The sequence below is a fragment of the Colletes gigas genome, unplaced genomic scaffold, assembly GCF_013123115.1.
Source record: "Colletes gigas isolate AHSC1104 unplaced genomic scaffold, ASM1312311v1 Colletes_gigas_Sc00048, whole genome shotgun sequence".
In the NCBI taxonomy this organism is placed as follows: domain Eukaryota; kingdom Metazoa; phylum Arthropoda; class Insecta; order Hymenoptera; family Colletidae; genus Colletes; species Colletes gigas.
Genome location: NW_025106677.1, coordinates 719,129 through 741,090, shown reverse-complemented (window position 1 = coordinate 741,090; position 21,962 = coordinate 719,129). Strand labels below are relative to the sequence as shown.

Below are 21,962 nucleotides of genomic sequence, written 5' to 3'. Positions count from 1 at the left end.
TATTTTAAATTGAATATAAAATCCCTATAAATTAGGAAATGATTTTACTTTATCAATTTGTTTAGCATGTCTTTTGATATTTACTTTTTTATCCTTAAAATTTATGCAACATATTTCCAAAGTTTGATGAAATATTTTAAAAACACTCTGCAATGTTTTTTGTAACGCAGTTTTTACCTTTTTTAGTTTTAAACACATTGATGTGTTAAAGGTTGAACAAATTTTTTGCTCAAATCCATACGTTTTAAAATAATGTAATGTAATTAAATATAAAAATTGAATTTTCAATTATATTATATTATATTATATTTTAGACAAAAATAATTTATATATTTTGTAAATGCATATCACACTAGATGTACGTTTTAAACTGTAATTATAGTTCGACAAACTCTGTATGAGTTTAAAGTACACGAGATTGGTTGTTTTAATGGATTAGATTACATATCTTTTCATGATATTACTACTAGAACCAATGTTCCTGGACCTTTGATATTAACGTAATAAATTTAATATACGCTTTAAACAAAAGAAAAGTAATCAATGCGCACAATGAATGTCTATATTTAAATATAATGATCATATTATCCTTTATATAATTTTTTTTTTATATTGAGAAATATATATGATGTCTATATTACAATAGACAATTTTTGTGCATTTACAAAAGAGTAAATTGTAACAGATGTCAGTCACATTGAAGTGCATGAAATAACTTGTGGTTACTATGTCTTAAAAATAATATTTGTGTATGATTTATTTTGGTTCTACCAAAATTTATTATCAAATGCTTCCAAAATATGATTTTATTGTAATATCATACAAAACCCATTTTTGTATTGTAATATATTTTAAAAGAACAAAAATTTGAACTTAATGTTACTTATTAATATTATCCGAACAATATTATTATTTCTGGTACACTAATACAATTTTGCAATAAACTCTTAATAATATTCATTGTAAGGTCATATACACCATAGATATTATACAGATATGGTATTTAAATGAAGCGCAGTATACATGTTATGCATAAGTAGGTAAAATATTTTAGACTGAAAAGGTGTTTCAATCTTGTAATAAATGGTATTAACAGGTGCTTATGTTATGTAATAAAGTAAACAATATTTTTGTAAACATTTTTCCATATCACTCTGCTTTGTAACCATATCAAATTTGTGTTGATTATTTTGAATTGTATGGAGTATAGAAATTTGTATGCCAATAATAAATTATTCATGGAAAACTTTCCTATACTTTTGATACTTTACAGTATTCTCGTCACTATTGTTATTAATTGTGACGTATAAAAGGGACAAATTTGAAATTTAAACTCATGTCTAAGCATGTGTTTTGTGTAATAATTAGTTCAACATTAAACTTTTCAAGGGTAGCACATGTTTATTTTACTTACAAAAATAAGATGAAGCCAAGAATACGTAAACGAGAGTAATCGCGTTCGAGACATGTTTATTTTCATAAAAAATTGTAATTAAAAGTAGTAAACATTTTTATTTACATTTACAAGTTACCGCAGATCGTGTTCATCTCTAAAAAGTTTGCGATCTTAAAAAACAAATATTTTTCGTTTCATTTTAATTTTCGAAGTCAAAAATCATGTCGTGTATATCTAAACGTATTTTTAACTCAATAACGCAATGAAACAAAAAAGGTATACAATTATATTGTAAAAAAAAAACATTGATAACTTTGAAAATTCCGACAAATATTGCCTTGGGGAAAAAGATTGTTTTGCAATATATCTATGACTTTTAATACCATTTAAATTGTATATAAAATATTTTTTGTATAAATGAGAAGACATTTAGATGGATACTTGGCAAATAAATCGTTTAAAAATAGTTTTCATAGTCTTATTTGATAAACTATTTTCAAACAATTTATTTCAGAAATGCAAAAATTCATTACCAAAAATATAATTTATGGCCAGAAATGTTCGCTTGAAATTTCATGCATATAGACAAAAAATATACAAATACAAATTGAATTAAATATTAAATAAACATTCTTTGTTATAAAATTAAAGAATTATTATTTGAAATAATAGAACAATTAGAAAATAAATCGTTTGAAAATAATTTCTAAAGTCTTACTTGATAAACTATATTCAAATGATTTATTTCCATAGTATTGTTTTATTTCAAACATGATCAGGGGGTCTTAAAACGTGTATTTACGTGAAAATTTTTCATTCATTATGGACTTTGCTTATACGTATGTGCCTATAATAGCTCGAAACGTAAAAATGCCTGGGCAATCGAGATTCGAAATTGTATGCCATTGACGCGAGGACAAATTTCAGCTGTTCAAGAGCAAGGTGGAAAACTTCCGTTCACGTTCTTTATCCATTTCCCGAAGTTGCATGAAGTGCTGACCTGGCGTAACATGTGGCTCGTGCGGTAAGATATGTCGGCTTTCCCCACCACTCCATTAAACGCTAAGGAAGTTCGTCGTTAGTAATGTCATCGTCAATGCACTCAATTATGCCAGATCTGACCACACGGTTTACAATAATGTACCTACATACAGTTAGGAACAGAGATGCCAGAAAAGCACCGCCGGGTGCACACGCACACATGCCAGATACGCGTACGTGAGCTCGTGGAGTTTCGGAAAGTCGACAAAGGCAAACTGACGCATGCCCTCTTTCTCGATTCTCCGAAGCTGCCCGAAGTAATTTCGGATCGCCTCGTGGGAGTCGAGAGAGAAAGGCTCACATTTGCCTTCTCGCTCTAAACAACTGAAATCCGACCTCCCGTCAACGGCATACGATTTGGATTCTCGAGCCGAGATTCTCGACTGCCCAGGCATTTTTACTTTCCGACCTATGTAGGCGCACATAAGCAAAGTACCCATAATGAAAAAAAAATTTTGTAAAATTTATTTTACGGAAATACACGTTTTAAGTCTTCCTGATCATATTTTAATTACTGAAAAAAAAGACATTTTTTTTTATTCCCATGTATGAGCACACATATGTATATTATTAATACGATTTTTGAAAATCAAAATACTTTAAGATTGAAAATTAATAAATTAAAATGAGATTCCACTCTTTACCAGTATTGTGCACGCTGTGGTATTTTTCAATAAGAAGAGTTCTTACTTTTATAACATAAACAAAACAGTAGAATTAATAATTGCAGAAATTAATTAATAATGATTTTCCTCGATTGTTTTGAAATAACCGTATCAATTGGTTATGACGAACTAAATAGAACTAACTAGAAACAAAGGAAAAGTGATCCCGTTTGCCAGTTTAATACAAAGTATGGGTTGTATCTTAAATTTTAAAAGCACATAGTCGAATATTTTTAAAGGTACAAAACATAGCGTTTCATTGTAGAACAGTAACATAAGTTAGCAGGTAATGTCATAAAACTGTTTTTCCCAGCTATATCCCTTTTTAACTGAAGTATAAGGTAAAAAGTACGAGCTACAAGGTACGACTATCCGAAAATCGTTCACATTTTATCAATGTAAATGAAGCGGCCTTTCCATCAGAGTTAAATACAAAATTTTGTAATTTCTGTGAAAACAAAACTTTCAGTAAATGTACGTTGTTCGGTAAACGAAAGCTCGCTCATTCCGCTGGCCAACTCGAGTTGTTTCCGGTCCTTTATGTTGCCAGATGCGGGATCGGTACTACGTTGCAAACGTCTTCGAGTCTCTCGCATCTGGCAAATGTCAATGTAAAAGAATAGCATTTTTGGAAAACGAAAGAAACGCGACACTCGAGTTGACCAGCGAAGGGCTATATTGTTCCGCGGGTGGTACGGTCGTCGAGGCCAAATGTAGGCACCGACGACAACGGCCATCGCCGACACGCGGAACAATATAGCCATAAAAACAGACGTAGACCAGACGCAACCCCTTGTTGCGTGGATAATCCGGAGTTCCGTTTCTTCCTCGATAAATTAACGCGGCCGTCGACTTGGGGAGGAAACCTCGGCCACCCTCGCCAGCGTGGCCCGGGACTTTCCTCCACCACCGAGGTGAAGGAGGAGTTTGCTGCCAAACTGGGGCAGGAAAATGGGTCCTCCTCTCCCACGCCGATGGCCAATCAATCGACTCACGATTCCACAGAGGAATTTGCAAAACACCCCCAAGTGTACCTCTTGGAGGGGATCTAAGCTGAGGAGGAAACGGACTCCGGACACAATTGCATTCTAGTTTCAGTCGTCAACCGACAAACCAGTTTCAATTCTCGGTTCAGTCGTTAACCGACTAAGTCTAACTAACAAGTCTGTAACAGTACAGCAGTTTTAGTTGAGTTGAACGCATTTTGTTAAAGTAAGCGCGGGGGAAACAGTTCCTCCCACAGTTCAACGCGCTTGAAAACATATCATACAGTCCACTTTGTTATTGTTAAAAATAAACCATTTGAAAACTCTCCAACACGACGACATCGCATTCACTCCAATCCGACCAACAAGAATTCGGGCGCGAACATACGTGGTGCTTGAAATTTTTATGTTTTGACTGTTTTTGTGAAAAGTACCATCCAGATTCATGTAAGTACTTCGTACATTGAAAATAACATATGTTAAATGTAATCGGTTAAATTTAACTTTAAAAAAAAATATTCGAAGGTCAGACAAAAATATAATGTCATATTTAGTGTACGCTTAAAGTATGATTGAAAAAATAAAAAAAAAAAGTTCAAGCAGAGTTCGAACCAGCAGAGCAGAAGAAGTTCGGAACTTGCAGGCAAAGACCTCATCACTCACGCCACGCTGATTAGTGGTGAACATAGTTCTATTTCTGAAAATAAGTACCTGTAATAACTTTAATAATATCTCAAAGTAAAACCTAACCCAAAACCTGGTACCATTCCAACTTTTCCTTGTTAGAAACGAGTTTTCAATTTGTCTTAGCGAAAATCGCAATCACATTTTGCACATTATTCTAAAACATTTGTGGTATTCGTTTTCAATGCGATTTAAGTAAGCATGTAATGTATAAGATTTCATTTAATGTTTTCTTTTCTAGAGAAGATAGAGAAAAAGTTTATATAATTTTTTTTATATAAAATTTAATTCGTCCTAAGATTTATATGAAACATTTAAAAGATTTTTTATACATTATGCCTATATATCGGAACAACTAAGAAACAAGAGGTATAATCTGTAAGGAGTGTATGTGTGTGGCTAGGAGAACCGTTATCGTTTGCGTCGATAGGAGTGTTTAGTCTAACAATAAGCTAGAGTAGGTATCGAGTGAGGTGTTTAGGTTTAAGCTGAAATACGTTTTAGAGACTGCGTCTCGAACGTGCGTTTTGTTTAGATCATTATTATAAGATAGGAATAAGGAAGGGTCGACTTTGACTGCAGGAACGTCACTCTGTATCGAACGTTAGTCGAGAGCAATCACAGTTTTACGTTTATGATCTTTTACGTTTACGTTTTATGTCTTTCTTTTATGTTCTTTATGTTAAATAGTTAGTAAATATTAAACAATCTAATTACATCGTTACGTTTAGTGTTCACGTATTTGAATCCGTCCACACGCCTTTGAAATGAGAACATAAAACTTAAATGTAAAGTTTCATTTAAATTCATTCAGCTATTTATATTCAATCGTATTAATAATATACATATGTGTGCTCATACATGGGAATAAAAAAAAATTTCTTTTTTTCAATAATTAAAATATGATCAGGAGGTCTTAAAACGTGTATTTCCGTAAAATAAATTTTACAAAATTTTTTTTCATTATGGGTACTTTGCTTATGTGCGCCTACATAGGTCGGAAAGTAAAAATGCCTGGGCAGTCGAGAATCTCGGCTCGAGAATCCAAATCGTATGCCGTTGACGGGAGGTCGGATTTCAGTTGTTTAGAGCGAGAAGGCAAATGTGAGCCTTTCTCTCTCGACTCCCACGAGGCGATCCGAAATTACTTCGGGCAGCTTCGGAGAATCGAGAAAGAGGGCATGCGTCAGTTTGCCTTTGTCGACTTTCCGAAACTCCACGAGCTCACGTACGCGTATCTGGCATGTGTGCGTGTGCACCCGGCGGTGCTTTTCTGGCATCTCTGGTTAGGAACAAAAGTATTGGCACACCTGACTCTTCATTATAGAAACGCATATAAATCAAAGAAAAAACACAGAGTTAGGTTAATTCTTTTTAGTAATTACAACTATTAGGTTTATAGTTTGAGAATATTATAAATTTATTTATACTAATTTATTACAAAATAAAAAAGAATAATAAAATGCACATTAATGGCAGTTTTTAATGGAACAAAAGTATTGGCACGCTTACAAATAAATGGTATATTATTATGTATTTTATATAATTTAATATTTCGTGTGTAATCCCTTATTGTTTATAACGGCTTTCAATCTATTTGGCATGGAATGCACTAGTTTTTTTGTAATTTCGGGACTTATTTTATTCCATTCTGTCATCAATATTTCTTTCAATCGTTGTCTATTTGTTATATTATGTTTTTTAATACATTTTCCTAAATGAGCCCAGAGATGTTCGATCGGGTTCAGTGATGCCAGAAAAGCACCGTCGGGTGCACACTCACACATGCTAGATACGCGTACGTGAGCTCGTGGAGTTTCGGAAAGACGACAAAGGCAAACTGACGCATGCCCTCTTCCTCGATTCTCCGAAGCTGCCCGAAGTAATTTCGGACCGCTTCGTGGGAGTCGAGAGAGAAAGGCTCACATTTGCCTTCTCGCTCTTAACAACTGAAATCCGACCTCCAGTCAACGGCATACGATTCGGATTCTCGAGCCGAGATTCTCGACTGCCCAGGCATTTTTACTTTCCGACCTATGTAGGCGCACATAAGCAAAGTACCCATAATGAAAAAAAAATTTTGTAAAATTTATTTTACGGAAATACACGTTTTAAGACCTCCTGATCATATTTTAATTATTGAAAAAAAAGAAATTTTTTTTTATTCCCATGTATGAGCACACATATGTATATTATTATTACGATTGAGTATAAATAGCTAAATGAATTTAAATGAAACTTTACATTTAAGTTTTATGTTCTCATTTCAAAGTCCGGTTAGACTTTGACTATAATCAGTCCATGGATAATAATGATTATACCTCTTGTTTCATAGTTGTTCCGATATATGTATAGGCATAATGTATAAAAAATCTTTTAAATGTTTCATATAAATCTTAGGACGAATTAAATTTTATATATGTTATACAGACGCGTAGAATGGAATTAGGAATTAAGAAATACGCAGGGTATTCGTATACATGCTTTATTCCCGTTCTTTCAGCGTCGGAAAAACAAATGAGCCCGTCCTGGGCCTAGACCCTCGCCTTTGTCGTCAGCCTTCTCCCCCATCGGTAGGGGTGGGAGTGTTGACGGACGAAGGCCAGACGCGGTCCTTTTCCCGACGCCTTACATATAAAAAAAATTATATAAACTTTTTCTCTATCTTCTCTAGAAAAGAAAAAATTAAATGAAATCTTATACATTACATGCTTACTTAAATCGCATTGAAAACGAATACCACAAATGTTTTAGAATAATGTGCAAAATGTGATTACGATTTTCGCTAAGACAAATTGAAAACTCGGTTCTAACAAGGAAAAGTTGGAATGGTACCCGATTTTGGGTTAGGTTTTACTTTGAGATATTATTAAAGTTATTACAGATACTTATCTTCAGAAATAGAAATACATTCAACAACCAGCGTGGCGTGAATGACAAGGTATTTGCTTGCAAGTTCCGAGCTTCTTCTGCTCTGCAGGTTCAAACCCTGCCAAAACAAATCCTTTTTTTTTATTTTTTCAATCATATTTTAATCGTACACTAAATGTGACATTATATTTTTGTCTGACCTTCGAATATTTTTTTTTTAAAGTTGAATTTAACCAATTACATTTAACATATGTTATTTTCAATGTACGAAGTACATGAATCTGGATGGTACTTTTCGTAAAAACAGTGAAAACATAACAATTTCAAGCACCACCTACATCTAATGAAAGTTCTGTTTTCACAGAAATAACAAAATTTTGTATTTAACTCTGATGGAAAGGCCGCTTCATTTACATTGATAAAATGTGAACGATTTTCGGATAGTCGTACCTTGTAGCTCGTACTTTTTACCTTATACTTCAGGTAAAAAGGGATATAGCTGGGAAAAACAGTTTTATGACATTACCTGCTAACTTATGTTACTGTTCTACAATGAAACGCTATGTTTTGTACCTTTAAAAATATTCGACTATGTCCTTTTAAAATTTAAGATACAACCCATACTGGCAAACGGGATCACTTTTCCTTTGTTTCTAGTTAGTTCTATTTAGTTTGTCATAACAAATTGATACGGTTATCTCAAAACAATCGAGGAAAATCATTATTAATTAATTTCTGCAATTATTAATTCTACTGTTTTGTTTATGTTATAAAAGTAAGAACTCTTCTTATTGAAAAATACCACAGCGTGCACAATACTGGTAAAGAGTGGAATCTCATTTTAATTTATTAATTTTCAATCTTAAAGTATTTTGATTTTGAAAAATCGTATTAATAATATATGTACATATGTACGCTCATACATGGGACTAATAAAAAAAATTTCTTTTTTTTCAATAATTAAAATATGATCAGGAGGTCTTAAAACGTGTATTTCCGTAAAATAAATTTTACAAAATTTTTTTTTCATTATGGGTACTTTGCTTATGTGCGCCTACATAGGTCGGAAAGTAAAAATGCCTGGGCAGTCGAGAATCTCGGCTCGAGAATCCAAATCGTATGCCGTTGACGGGAGGTCGGTTTTCAGTTGTTTAGAGCGAGAAGGCAAATGTGAGCCTTTCTTTCTCGACTCCCACGAGGCGATCCGAAATTACTTCGGGCAGCTTCGGAGAATCGAGAAAGAGGGCATGCGTCAGTTTGCCTTTGTCGACTTTCCGAAACTCCACGAGCTCACGTACGCGTATCTGGCATGTGTGCGTGTGCACCCGACGGTGCTTTTCTGGCATCTCTGATCGGGTTTAAATCTGGGGATTGCGGTGGGGTTGGTAAGGAATGTGGGGTATTAAAAACTATCCATTGCCGTACCAAATAAGCGGTATGCTTGGGGCCATTGTCCTGTTGAAAGACATATTGTCTCCCAAGATTTAATTTTTCCACGCTTTTTTTTAGATTATTTTTTAAGATATCTAAATAGACATATTTGTCCATTATATTATCAATAAAAACAAGCTCACCGACTCCACTTGAGCTCATGCAACCCCAGACCATCACTCCACCACCCCCGTGTTTAACAATGTTCTGAATGTTCTTTGGGTCTAGTTCGGTATTAGATTGTCTCCAAACTAAAGTGCGTCCATCATTTTGAAAAATATTAAATTTAGACTCATCAGAAAAGAGCACTGTATCCCAAAACTCGTTTTCTTTATTAATGTAATCATTTGCAAACTTTAATCTTTTTTCTTGATTAATTTTACTTATAGTAGGCTTTCGTCTAGCAACTCGCGATCGGTATCCTACCTTGTTTAATATTCGTCGAATAGTTATTTTATGTACTTCTTTATTAAAACTTTCGTTTATATTTGCCGCTATTTCTGACGCAGAACTAGATGGTTTTCCTTTTACAATATTAATAATTTTTCTCTTTTCTCGTGCACTCAATTTTTCAGGTCGACCACATCGCGGAGCACTTACAAAATTTTCTGTGTTAGAAAACCGTTTAATAATACTTCTAATTGTAAAACGACTTCTATTAACTATATTTCCTATAGACGAGTATGAATGCCCCTCATTAAACAAATGTAAAATAATTTTTCGCTCAGCAACAGTCGTTTCTTTGCCTTTGCGCTCCATTTTGCACGTTTTCACGTTAGATTTTGTAAACAATTGAATAACGAGAAAACAAATAAATGCTATCGAAATCAGGGGGTTTCCCGAGAAGGAACAATGTACCAACCTTATAAAAATTTCATTCTAGATCCTAGACAAAAGCATTTTATTTCAATGTGCCAATACTTTTGTTTCATTGAAAACTGCCATTAATGTGCATTTTATCATTCTTTTTTGTTTTGCAATTAATTAGTATAAATATATTTGTAATATTCTCAAACTATAAACTTAATAGTTATAATTGATAAAAAGAGTTAATCTAATCCTGTGTTTTTTCTTTGATTTATATGCGTTTCTATAATAAAGAGTCAGGTGTGCCAATACTTTTGTTCCTAACTGTATGTAGTTGTCGAGACAATGTCAAGTTTCGCTTTGATTAAAATTTTATCATTATGTATGTTTATATTTTACACTTTGTATGTATAATGATAACAGAAAATTAATTTAGTAATCACAATGGTCATTGACGATTACAAAGTTATTGTACAATGTCATCCAGAAATGATACTCACTTCTGAAACTCCAGTTACATGGCAAGGATTTTTAGCGGTTTCATGTCGATCTAATTCAGGACGAAATATCCGAGTAAAATTGAAACTAATTGTTCCGAATTATCCATTGTTACATGATGCGAACATTAATTTTGGCAAAGAAATTACACGTATACGTAGTATAGAGTTTAGTCAAAAGGTGAAAGATTTAATACAAAACGCAACAAAAGTATCTTCATTTCTTAGACAATTACAATCACTTATAGTGAGTGTAACAATATTCTATACGTTTTTATTGTATTAATTGCAATGGTATAAACAACAAATTATATATATTTATATACTTCATAGACAATGATTTATTATATGTACTTTATCTTAGATTTAATGTTACAATTAATAATAAGAATATCCTTAAACAGAGTAATTTCATCAATAATGCTCATATTGAAGATGATTCGCACGAAGTAGCAGACAATAAAGCGGTGGAATTATTGCAAGAATTAAAAGATGCACTTGAAACTTCACCAGTATGTATCAAAGCTTATTTTTGTATTTCTTAAAATATCTTAAAATCTATCTTAAAAATCTTTTAAAAGCGTTAGATAATACAAGGTTTATAATTATATTGTTAAAGGGAGTTAAATTACTATCTGATAATAATTTAAATACAATCCAATTATTTATGAACGGTGTATCTTTAACATTACAAAGAACAAAGTATAGGGCATGTCCCTGGATAGTTATTCATTCAGATTTGCCTGAAATACCTGCCTTTGGACCCTTTGAAAAGAATTTATCAACCTTGATTATTGCAAGAAATAAATTCAAATTACAAGTGGAGATACTTGAAAATGCTTGGTCAAATTTGAGACAAATTGATGAGTAAGCATTTAGAATTATTTAATTTCAACAAATATTTTTTTTTAAATCTTTAATTTTAAAGGTATATTATTTTTCAATAATTAGAAAATGTTGGGTATTAGATCCACTAAAACCAAAACCTTCTCATCTTTATCGACGAATTTATTTAACACCATCCTTGTCAATGTTCCTTCAAGTAAGTCCCTTGAATCCCATGGATTTGCCAGAAATTAAATTTATGGGTAGTGAAGTTGAAGTTGAATTACAGAGGAGTCTTGTTTCTAAGAAATTACATGTAAGTCAACAATTTGTGAAAATTTATATCTAAACTGAAATTGATAGTTTTATATTACAATTCAGAAATATTACATATTGTGACATTTTTTCAGTATTGGAATCCAAAATACAATATCATAGATAATTTAATGATGTTATTAAACATAGATACATTTCCCCGAAAAGAAGAAAAAGTATATATCGAAGATAAAAATGCTATTGTTGCAGATGAAGAATGTTGTATTTGTTTTTCTATGGAATTAGACAATAAAATTATACCTGATAAAATTTGCAGTAATGCAAAATGTAGAAGGCATTTTCATACATCTTGTCTATTAAATGTATGTTTACAAATTAATACGGAATTTTATAATCTAAGTACTTGAAAATTAACATTACATTTATGTTATAGTGGTTGCAAGCTGTTGCTGGTAATCATATTATGTTTGATCATATTCATGGTACTTGTCCAAACTGTCAGGAAAGTATATCGTGTTGCATAAACCCATGAATTTATTTACATTAAATTTATTCAAAATAAGTTACATATTAAATATTAATCAATCTAACAATTCTTTCGTTAACATATCATTCAAACACATGTATATGTGTATAATTCATGGACCTGGAACACTGTTCAATAGACCTATTGAATTCGTAAGTACCACATATTAAGATTAATGTTGTATTGTTTATATTATCTTCAAGTAGTTTAGAAACTGATGCATTGTTTAATCGACCGAACTGTATATTTATACCATGAAGATTGTGAACATCGTCTGAAACATAATTCATGGTTTTCTTGTAAGTGAAAATAATACAATTTCAGATTCAAAAAACATAGTATACAGTATGAATTGAAATATTATAATTCATTAGAAAGAATTTCAAAGATTTGATATAATTTTTAAATATTTAGCGCAAATTATTATTAGTTCGTACGCTTACTACCATCAAGGGTGTTCGGGTACCAGAAATTTCTGGTTCGAGTATTTTCTTTCGGGTTCGGATCGAAATCTGAAACTTTTCATTACCCGAAGTTAAAATCAAATCCCGAAAATTGTGGGTTTTTCACGATGCAAGTATGATATTACACAATATGATAGCACCTTCGAATCCAAAAGTTTAAATAGAAAATCTGAGACGAAAAATAAAAAAAAAGCATCATACTTACATCTTGAAAAAAACTAAAATTTTTCGAGTCTCGACCCAATCATATTAACGAATGAGTAGATAATACATTTAAAATTTGACTTATCCTTAAGGAACACTTAGAGTATATGTATAACTTACAGTGCAATTGTGATATATATAATGTACATTTGAAATTCCAATAATCTGATAAGATTTGTAGTTCTTTTTTTAAAGGTATCTGTAATATATTATGAAATCCCCAAATAAGATGAATCTTTGTTTCTTCAAGTTCATTATCTATAATTGATTTTGCTATAGGATAAACTGCTGTTATTCCAGACCCCATACTAAACATAATTATATTCTGAAAACTAGGAAATATTATTAATATCTTTTAAGTAACTTTATATTAATTATTTACCAACAATTGTTTTTTTTTAATAATTTAATCTAATACTCGAAATATAGGTTTACATGTAAGCTGTGATTAAGGTACAGATCAATTAATTTTCAACATTTTTATATATTTCAAACCTGTTACTTTTGTATTCAAAGTTCCCATATGGTCCTCTGACACGAATTTTATCGCCTACTTTTATATCCCTTAAATATGTACTAAACTTTCCATTGTGGTAAAGCCTAATTAAAAATTGAATGCTGTCCTCTGTCCAAAAAATTGGTGTGAATGGTTTGGTCTTATCCTGTAAATTTAACATAACATGCTGCCCTGGATTAATTAATAAACTTATATTGTTTTTCGATTTGTTTTCTGTAAAGAATATGAATAATTGTTATTAACAATACCTGTACTTAGATACATTACAATATCACAAATAATTCCAAGCAATACAATTTCATAAATTAATGTTAAAAGTCTACCTTCATATTTTAAAAGAAGTTGAATGTAACATTCCGAAGTTTCCTTTATATTAATGACAACAAAATTTTTGTATGAAAATGAGCACAACAAATTTTTTCTATTTTGTACTTTTATATTTTGTTTTTTTCTTCTTTCATATTCTTCTAGTAACTTTTCATGAACGTCAAAGATACAAGGATCACATGCATTATGACAGCAATCTTCTTCTGACGGTGTTGTTGGCCTACTATTTTCGCCATTGCTGGAACTAACAATATTCATATTGTGTAAAACAATTCTATTGCATAAATATAACAAATAAGAATGTTTTCATTTTCATACCAATGCGCCATTATATTCGGCAATATTTTTAGTAACACTTTTAGAGTTCTCGAACAATGGCATCAACATCTAGTGGCATCACTAGATATGGATACAAACGAAAAACAAGTCAATAATCTATTATATTATTATAACAAAAGAACAGACAACAAAAATATTGATACCAACGATCCTAATGTTAATTAGATTCATACGTAAATTATCATTAGCGGATACAAATAGTAGCCATACGAAAAATACAGATAAATTATTCTGGTGATTAAAAAAATAAATAGTACAATTACTCCTATAATAATAAGATCTGTCTAAGACTAATTATTATTTGTCCATAACTTATAAGTCTTATCGTTTATAATTAGTTACCATTGTACAACTATAATTAAATATGCAACGTGATTATGTATATACGATATTGAAGTTCTTATGAAATTATTGTATTATGCTTTTTTTTATCGTCTTTTATTCTCTTTTTTTATCATTAACAATATTAATATAGTTTTTGTCTTTTGCAATGTTTTACCACATTAAATGCAATTTCTTTTTGTATGACACTGACACTTAAGACGTGTATTAGCCATCGGCTTGAGGACATTTTTAACTTTTGACTCTCTTATCTAACTATTGCGGGCCTAATCTAAATAGATGTCAGTAAAGTTGTGTAATATTGTCAACGATAACAAAACTGGTGTTTCGTGATAAATAAGACTAGTATTAAATATTAATGGAAAGAAATCAGTTACATAACATAATTGGTTAATTAAGTACAAAAAAAAAATTACAAACACGTCAAACATGAAGACAGACATTAATGATCCATGGTGTGGAATAGTTACATCTGGAATCAACGATAGCAACTCTATTAACCACTTCGAAGATTCTTTTGTAGAATATCAATCTGAACATACAAAACTCGCCGATTCAGAGGAGTATTTAGCAAAACTTTGTAAGTGATATTTATCCTTAAATTTTATTAAAAAATATGTATTGGATAACAACATATGTTAACCTTCAATTTCGTATTTCATCATATTTCATAATAAAGAACACTTTTCGGAAATAATACTAATTCATTATTTCTACTCTATTTTATCTGAAATATATTCTGTTATTAAATTTAATAAATTCATCAACTTTTGGTAATAAAATTTTTCAATGTATCGATTAAATTATATAAAATTTTGTAAATATTATCCTTTTTGCATGTTTAATAAGCAAACAATGTACAAACTTAGATATTTGTATGTTCTATGTAAGTATATTATAGATTCCAGACTTAGAAATCTTGAAAAAGGAACATCAAAGAAAGATCTTGTAACGTCTTTAGCAGAAGTAAAAGAAGATTATATTGCACGTTTAATAACTTCTGGTCATAGACTTGAAACAGAAGAGGAGACAGAATTAGCTTCAAATCCTGTAATAAGACACATAGTACCACATTTACAAGTAACTATAGAAACAAATGATTTATTATTTATCTATTTTTAAAACACTTTCACATTAAATATATTTTACCGTATTTTAGGCATTAACTGCTAGCGAATTAGTTCATCTTTTAAAGGCAGATGTTCTTCAAGTAGTTACTGAAAGCGAACAAAACAAGGATATTATAGAAAAATCATTAAAAAATAAGTAAATTTAAATTTATTGATCAAAAAAACAAAATAGTAACTTATCTCTTAGTGGAAACATGTCGATCAAAGTTTTATCAGGAAAGGTATACCTGTTAATAACTGGTGCAAGTCGTGGAATTGGAAGACAAATTGCGATATCATTTGGTTCAATGCTGGAAGAAGGTTCTCATATTGTCTTGCTAGCAACAAATTTAAATGCTTTGAAAGAAACTGCTAAAAATATTGCTACCAATGTATCTATTGACACTATTAGTGTAGATTTGAGCAAACCAACAAAGGATGAATTCCATAGTATGTATATAGAGTCAGTTACAAAAATATTTTGGACACCAATATAGTTTTGCTATTTATGCACTATAGTTAAAGTAAATAGATAATGAACAAGAAAAAATGTATTTCATTATGTTAATGTTAAAACGGCAGACGGTCGGGAGAAGCATGCAAACACCAACGCGCAAAATATCATATTATATATATTCTGTATTTTTGTATTTTATGTATGTATTTTTTAGATATCATAATGCAATCTCATAAGAATAGGACTCCAAAGCAATTTGATCGAGTAGTTATAGTGCACAATGTTGGCTCAATGGGAAATATTTCGGATTATGCAAATGATTTGACTGACGTAGACAGTTGGCGTTGTTATTATGATTTAAATGTTTTTAGTCCTGCTATATTAAATGGAGTTATTATGAAAATATTTAACGAGGATACAAATACTGAAAAAACAATTATAAATATAACTTCATTAATGGCTTTAGAGCCAAGGAAAGGAATATGTGTTTATTCTACTGGAAAGGCAGCACGGGAAATGTTTTTTAGGGTAACAATTTTACATTAATATGTACTAATGTATGCCTATCAATAATTATTTCCATTCTACAACATTTTGTTAATAAACAATATATTTATTTTATAGGCATTTGCTTTAGAAAATCCAGATGTCGATGTATTAAATTATTCACCAGGACCAGTTCAAACTGATATGTTTAATGAACTTTGTAACTTTGTTTGTGACAAGGAAACTAAAACACAATTTGAGAACTTGTTAACACAAAAATCTGTTTTGACAAGTGAACAAACGGTTAACCGTCTTTTAAGCCTTCTTAAAGATCATAAATATAAATCAGGCGATCATGTTGACTATTATGATGAATTATAAATTGTATGCAAATGTATTCATCAAAATTACTTAAAATACTCGTTGCCTAATGGAACAATATTAGTAAGAATACCCTAAGAAATTGTTTTAAGAAATTGATTAAAGTTATTAAACAATATTTTATTTCATATTGTTATTACATTATAAAAATAATATTTTGTAAAATATGTATTATTAAATACTTATATTAAAGTAGAGGGTACATAATTTATTTAGTATTGTATTTTTTAAATTGCAGTTTGTGCGATAGATATCTGTATAATCTTATGACAATAACTCACTATTTTGTGTCAATGGTGCGTACCTCAAAGTGTTTTTATCTTGTACTCGTATGTTTAGTAATACGAATATTGCAATAATATAAATTCCTACAGATACCAGCCAAACTGGTAATGGATATAAAGGTGGCATAAAGCGTGAATAAATCATTCCATATAAAGAAGCTGCTATAAGTGGAGTTAATGTTTCTATAGATATTGTCAAAGAAAATATCTTACCTGTGAACATATGTATATATTATTAAATTACAAATTAAATAGCTATAAAAGAGTTAGTTATATTGTGCAATACATATTACTATTATCCATATACAAGATACATAAAGTACATTTTACACCCTTATATGTTATTTAGTTTTCAATAGTTACATGAACATTTCTTTGCAGATCAGTTGTTTATTAAGTTAAATTAATATCAATCAACGGCCAAAGTTACTTGATGTCATTTATACTAAATTTGTTCAATATTTATTTCATATGTAATATGGAAAATGGCAATATTTATACAATTTAAAGTTACATAATTATGTTTACCGGTATTCTCTGGAGGCACTGACTTAGATAATATAGTACGCAACATAGGATTAGTAACGCCACTAAATACTCCAACAACTACAGATAAATACATGTGCCAAGATTTCCATGTAAAACTTTGAACTAAAGAACTACTTATACTCGACAATAATGACAATATAGCTGCCATCTTTTCGGAAAGTCCTAAAAGAATTTGTTATATTAATCATTTTCATTGAGCCATCATACATGTACTGTGTAATATTTTAAAAATTTTAATCTATACCTGCATATACTGTTAAAATTTTGACACCAAATATTAATCCAAAAGTTTTGAGCAGTATATTAGTAGCTGTATAAATAGAATATTTATTTACATCCCACCCAAGTCTAGCATTTGTAAATAGATATCCAATAGTCATTTCTCCTTGCATGACTGTGACTAATAAAATAATGGTGGTTAAGCAGCACCAAACTATTTTTCGATTGAATCCATCTCGTTTTTTGGTACATGTACTAATAAGTTCTTTGACTAAGTTCAAATCAAACAAGCTACTTAAAGTTACCTGTAAACATTAAAAAACACTCATTAGATTTCATTTCTTAAAACAATTGTTGAAATATGATGAATATAAAATACATACTAAATTTCTATTGTGTATAGTATCAGGAACTAATAACCAAATATACAAGCCTGCTAAAGTACAACATAAACTGGTACAACCAAATACAACTGTATATCCATATGCTTGAAAAACAATAGGACCGATCAATATACCAGTTATGATACCAACAAATATTAAAACGTCCATCCAAGCTAATTGCCATGATCTATCTTGTTCGTTTGATATGTCAGAAATATAACAGATAGTACCTAATAATACTATACAAAATCCTCCAAGACAAGCAATAGGTACATAAGCAATTAATAAAAACCATGGATTGATATCCCAAACAGTCATTAAGGATAAAATAAAATACATCAGTGATATACCTAAGGTATAAAAATTGGGTAACAAAGAATTAAGAACAAATAAACAAAAAAAATATACAATACTAACTAATATATCCTGATATAATGATTGGTTTCCTTCCATGTTTATCACTCCATGGTCCCAGGAACAGAGATAAAAATGCAGGAAAAATACTTTCAAAACAAGTTTTTGTCATCAAAATTAAACTTACTTCAGGTTGAACTTGTAAGTCTATTTGTAATGCTTCTGCACAACTGCTGTTTTCATGCAATAGCATACATTCTGTTTTATTTTTACCTAATGTTATTTTACAAACACGATATACTATTAAATCTGTTAAAATATTACCTAAAATAAAATCATTACAATAATTAATTTCGGTTTAACATTAAATAAATATATTAATACGTTGCTAATCATAAAATTTTATATTTTATTTTATGAACAAAAATTTTTGAAACATTTTACTAGATTTATACAATTTACATTGTTACTATTAAAATTTAAACATACCATTCACAACATATTAATACGCATACTGTGCAAAATAAGTACATTATAATTACTTGATATCGCTTGAGCAAATATTAGCACCATCAGAGATGGCTGTACCAACGCATAACGTCTCCATCCTGTAACTATTTGCTCCATTTTATTTTTTAAACAATTTTCTTCATAAATATTATCACAGTGCTATGTATAAAATAGTTATATTATATCTTTATAGTAAATTTTGTCAGACATTCGAATGTAATAAAGTTCACTAATACTCGTGCGAATAATGTTTACATTATTCGGGACTGCATCAACTGCATGTTATACGCCACATCTGATCGAGCATCATTGTTTAATTCCTTTGTTCGTATCATTGTTAGTCACTGATCTCTATATACGTATATGTTACGTCATGCAACACACGCCTCTTCTTATTCGCGAAGCCACATTAAGGGGGTCTTCTACTGTGTCGGGTCAAAAAAATTCATTTTTTTTTTTTTACATGAATAACATCTAAAACTCATGTAGAATACGTGGCTAAATGGATTTTTTGAAATTCGATGCCGTTCAGATGTTGTAGGCGTAGAACGAAATGGGTGTTCGAAGCGCGCTGGTGGCGGGTGCTGTCGTGCGTTCCTCCTCAATATTATGTCATTCTTCGGTCATGTACTTGTGTTTATTATGATTTCTGCTTATGAACAACCGAGTCTTTTTTCATATCAGACGCAATTGTGACAATTGACAATTACATATGTGAACAATCACGAACTTTCTAAGAACGTTCGCTTAGTCGGTGCAGTACGCGACAATTGTTGATATTTCGAGAAACTGAAAACTCCAAAACTCCAATTCCACGAAGAATGGTTATCGAAACACAAGGATTGTTCCATAAATCATATTGGCAGCTCTGGTAAAATGGAAATTGACGGTATTATTGAAATGTTTTCACGTTCTATGGAGAAACATGGCGTAAAGTACCTAACATACATTGGAGACGGAGATAGCAAAACATTCAAAGGTATTTTGAATGCTAATCCGTATACAAATGAAAAACAAGTTGTGAAAAAGGAGTGCGTAGGTCATGTGGAAAAGAGGATGGGCACGAGACTTCGCAACATTAAAAAAAATCACAAGGGAATCGGTGGAAAAGGACACGGTAAACTTACTGAAAAAGTCATTGGTGAATTGACGAAATTCTATGGCTTAGCCATACGACGGCATCCTGATTCATTAGATGATATGAAGAGAGAGATTTGGGCTTCTTTTTATCACTGCAGTTCTTCTGATGATAATCCGCAGCACGATTATTGTCCGAAGGGTGAAATCAGCTGGTGCAAGTGGCGTAAAGCAGAAGCTTTAGGACTCCTCAAGAATTTTAACCACTCTAGAGTTCCTTTAAAAAGTCAAGTTTTAGAAATAATTAAGCCGATTTACGAAGACTTATCAAAAGATGATTTATTAATCAGATGCTTGGGAGCTGAGACCCAAAATAATAACGAGTCATTGAATTCCCTAATTTGGACATTCGCCCCAAAACATATTCATTCTGGGCATAAGGTGGTTGAAATAGCTACTTTTTTGGCAGTCATCATTTTTAACGATGGATTTGAAGGAGTATTAAAAATTATGGAAACAATGGGATTGAAAATTGGCACCAATTCTTGCACATATTCGACGCACCGTGACAACGCTCGTCTATACCGCTCCGAACGAAAATCGTCTGACTTCGTCAAAAAATCTCGGATTCAAAATCGAGAAGAAAATTTACTTCTGCATGACTTCCAGGAAGAAACTGAAGGTGTACTGTATGGTCCAGGCATTGCAGATTAATGGTAAGTAAAATTATCTTTGTGTCATACGTACTTGAACTTCAAACGCGTTTTTCTCGAAACGCATTTTCTTGAAGCGGCGCCCACGATATCTCAAAAAGTCTTCAACCGATTTCGCTATAATTTCGTACACATTTTTCATACACCTCTAGTTTTCGTGTGAACTAGGATAATTGAAATATTTTACTAATTTCTTGTTCTTTAGCTTAAAAGGTTGAAAAAAAAAATACGAAGAATTGACTTTTTTCTTAAAAGCTTTGTCAAATGTTCAAATTTGAATATTTTTATTTAATTCTAGTTCACACGATAGCCATAGATCTACATATTAAAATGCTATTTGATTTTTCAATTTCAGATGAATAAAAAATCGTCAATCATGGGCGCCATCCGTCAACATTTTTTATACATGGTCATCATTCCAGTGCTATAAAGCTAATTATTGTTATTATTATGCTTTACAAAAATTTGTAAACAAAGTTCAATAATTAATACACTCGATATAAAAGTTATAACTGTGTGTGTTTCTATTATTCCTCAAAAAAAATTCCGAAAGAAAGCTGAAAAAAACAGCCTTCACAGTAGAAGACCCCCTTAAATGGGTAAGAGCAGTTCAGAGAATCACCACATTATCATTTAAACAACAACTCTAGTTATTATGAATAAAACATAGTACTGTTGCGCGGATTTTCGGCCGATTAAAGTTTATGACAAAAATCAACAATTTCAAGGAAATTAAACTCTAGGACAAAATTTAGATTAGGTGAAAATTAAATAAGTCTTTATTGAACAAATCCTACTTAAGAAATATAATACAATTTTGTTTTACAACGAGCGCATAATTACATGGATTCGAACATTAGTTCTCAGCTTTCACTTCCCCTCCAAAATGAAGTATGATCATGGTTATACAATTTAACTTAGCTATGTTCACACAATTACAAGATAGAAGATATTGTACGTATAAATCTTAAGAAGACTTAACTACTCGACTGGTAACATAGATATACTCTGACTTTAATCCTTCTTAAGATTTAGATAAAACATTTCAAAAAGTTTTTACAAATATAAACTACAAGACGTATAATCATCATTATCTGTGAGATGATTACGCTCAAGAACTAAAAAACGGTACCTTGAAACGAGAACATAAAACTTAAATGTAAAGTTTCATTGAAATTCATTTAGCTGTTTAGACGCAATCATGTTAATAGCATACGTACGGTACGTGCATACATAGGCACA

General features: G+C 31.0%; 5 protein-coding genes across 11 annotated transcripts; 3 read left to right on the top strand and 2 right to left on the bottom strand.

Moving 5' to 3' along the window:
• The first annotated feature begins 10,228 nt into the window (after window positions 1-10,228).
• LOC122403282 (E3 ubiquitin-protein ligase FANCL) lies at window positions 10,229-12,029 on the top strand. 2 transcript variants are annotated; one of them, XM_043406718.1, is made up of 6 exons: window positions 10,229-10,559; window positions 10,783-10,890; window positions 10,998-11,245; window positions 11,330-11,519; window positions 11,614-11,841; window positions 11,913-12,029. In XM_043406718.1, exons 1-6 carry the CDS (start codon window positions 10,326-10,328, stop codon window positions 12,009-12,011), a joined length of 1,107 nt encoding a protein of 368 aa, XP_043262653.1. In that variant the 5' UTR covers window positions 10,229-10,325; the 3' UTR covers window positions 12,012-12,029. The 2 variants fall into 2 exon arrangements, with proteins under 2 accessions (XP_043262653.1, XP_043262652.1); XM_043406717.1 differs by having other exon boundaries at window positions 10,229-10,625.
• LOC122403283 (NADH-cytochrome b5 reductase-like) lies at window positions 11,979-14,441 on the bottom strand. Of its 4 annotated transcripts, none has more exons than XM_043406722.1 (7): window positions 14,392-14,441; window positions 13,836-13,916; window positions 13,514-13,761; window positions 13,169-13,403; window positions 12,794-13,005; window positions 12,452-12,523; window positions 11,979-12,279 (listed from the first exon to the last, which is right to left on the bottom strand). In XM_043406722.1, the coding sequence occupies exons 2-7, from the start codon at window positions 13,844-13,846 to the stop codon at window positions 12,089-12,091; spliced, it is 969 nt and encodes a 322-aa protein (XP_043262657.1). In that variant the 5' UTR covers window positions 13,847-13,916; window positions 14,392-14,441; the 3' UTR covers window positions 11,979-12,088. The 4 variants fall into 4 exon arrangements, with proteins under 4 accessions (XP_043262657.1, XP_043262656.1, XP_043262655.1 ...); XM_043406721.1 differs by lacking the exon at window positions 14,392-14,441 and adding an exon at window positions 14,199-14,298; XM_043406720.1 differs by lacking the exons at window positions 13,836-13,916; window positions 14,392-14,441 and having other exon boundaries at window positions 13,514-13,777.
• Window positions 14,442-14,478: 37 nt separating this feature from the next.
• Window positions 14,479-15,496, top strand: LOC122403285. The gene is made up of 3 exons (XM_043406725.1): window positions 14,479-14,778; window positions 15,100-15,278; window positions 15,358-15,496. The coding sequence occupies exons 1-3, from the start codon at window positions 14,628-14,630 to the stop codon at window positions 15,466-15,468; spliced, it is 441 nt and encodes a 146-aa protein (XP_043262660.1). The 5' UTR covers window positions 14,479-14,627; the 3' UTR covers window positions 15,469-15,496.
• Window positions 15,497-15,522: 26 nt separating this feature from the next.
• Window positions 15,523-17,110, top strand: LOC122403284 (sepiapterin reductase). 2 transcript variants are annotated; one of them, XR_006259607.1, is made up of 5 exons: window positions 15,523-15,757; window positions 15,979-16,292; window positions 16,389-16,694; window positions 16,870-16,927; window positions 17,006-17,110. XR_006259607.1 is itself a non-coding variant. In XM_043406724.1 (3 exons), exons 1-3 carry the CDS (start codon window positions 15,523-15,525, stop codon window positions 16,629-16,631), a joined length of 792 nt encoding a protein of 263 aa, XP_043262659.1. In that variant the 3' UTR covers window positions 16,632-16,826. The 2 variants fall into 2 exon arrangements, 1 of the variants encoding a protein (XP_043262659.1); XM_043406724.1 differs by lacking the exons at window positions 16,870-16,927; window positions 17,006-17,110 and having other exon boundaries at window positions 16,389-16,826.
• Window positions 16,872-19,323, bottom strand: LOC122403281 (proton-coupled folate transporter-like). 2 transcript variants are annotated; one of them, XM_043406715.1, is made up of 6 exons: window positions 18,963-19,322; window positions 18,484-18,744; window positions 18,067-18,416; window positions 17,709-17,988; window positions 17,444-17,626; window positions 16,872-17,128 (listed from the first exon to the last, which is right to left on the bottom strand). In XM_043406715.1, exons 1-6 carry the CDS (start codon window positions 19,045-19,047, stop codon window positions 16,896-16,898), a joined length of 1,392 nt encoding a protein of 463 aa, XP_043262650.1. In that variant the 5' UTR covers window positions 19,048-19,322; the 3' UTR covers window positions 16,872-16,895. The 2 variants fall into 2 exon arrangements, with proteins under 2 accessions (XP_043262650.1, XP_043262651.1); XM_043406716.1 differs by lacking the exon at window positions 18,067-18,416 and having other exon boundaries at window positions 18,608-18,744; window positions 18,963-19,323.
• Between the last annotated feature and the right edge of the window lie 2,639 nt (window positions 19,324-21,962).

Coding starts and splice junctions, on each gene's coding strand:
- LOC122403281 (XM_043406715.1), bottom strand. CDS start 19,047: ATGGAGCAAATAGTTACAGGATGGAGACGTTATGCGTTGGTACAGCCA. Junction 17,989..18,066: donor CTATACACAATAGAAATTTA/GTATGTATTTTA, acceptor TAATGTTTACAG/GTAACTTTAAGTAGCTTGTT. Junction 17,129..17,443: donor AGTGCCTCCAGAGAATACCG/GTAAACATAATT, acceptor ATATGTTCACAG/GTAAGATATTTTCTTTGACA.
- LOC122403283 (XM_043406720.1), bottom strand. CDS start 13,775: ATGAATATTGTTAGTTCCAGCAATGGCGAAAATAGTAGGCCAACAACA. Junction 13,006..13,168: donor TTTGAATACAAAAGTAACAG/GTTTGAAATATA, acceptor AATATTTCCTAG/TTTTCAGAATATAATTATGT. Junction 12,280..12,451: donor GTACCCGAACACCCTTGATG/GTAGTAAGCGTA, acceptor ATTATGTTTCAG/ACGATGTTCACAATCTTCAT.
- LOC122403285 (XM_043406725.1), top strand. CDS start 14,628: ATGAAGACAGACATTAATGATCCATGGTGTGGAATAGTTACATCTGGA. Junction 14,779..15,099: donor GGAGTATTTAGCAAAACTTT/GTAAGTGATATT, acceptor AGTATATTATAG/ATTCCAGACTTAGAAATCTT. Junction 15,279..15,357: donor ACATAGTACCACATTTACAA/GTAACTATAGAA, acceptor ACCGTATTTTAG/GCATTAACTGCTAGCGAATT.
- LOC122403282 (XM_043406717.1), top strand. CDS start 10,326: ATGGTCATTGACGATTACAAAGTTATTGTACAATGTCATCCAGAAATG. Junction 10,626..10,782: donor GACAATTACAATCACTTATA/GTGAGTGTAACA, acceptor ATCCTTAAACAG/AGTAATTTCATCAATAATGC. Junction 10,891..10,997: donor ATGCACTTGAAACTTCACCA/GTATGTATCAAA, acceptor ATATTGTTAAAG/GGAGTTAAATTACTATCTGA.
- LOC122403284 (XM_043406724.1), top strand. CDS start 15,523: ATGTCGATCAAAGTTTTATCAGGAAAGGTATACCTGTTAATAACTGGT. Junction 15,758..15,978: donor AACAAAGGATGAATTCCATA/GTATGTATATAG, acceptor TGTATTTTTTAG/ATATCATAATGCAATCTCAT. Junction 16,293..16,388: donor CACGGGAAATGTTTTTTAGG/GTAACAATTTTA, acceptor TTTATTTTATAG/GCATTTGCTTTAGAAAATCC.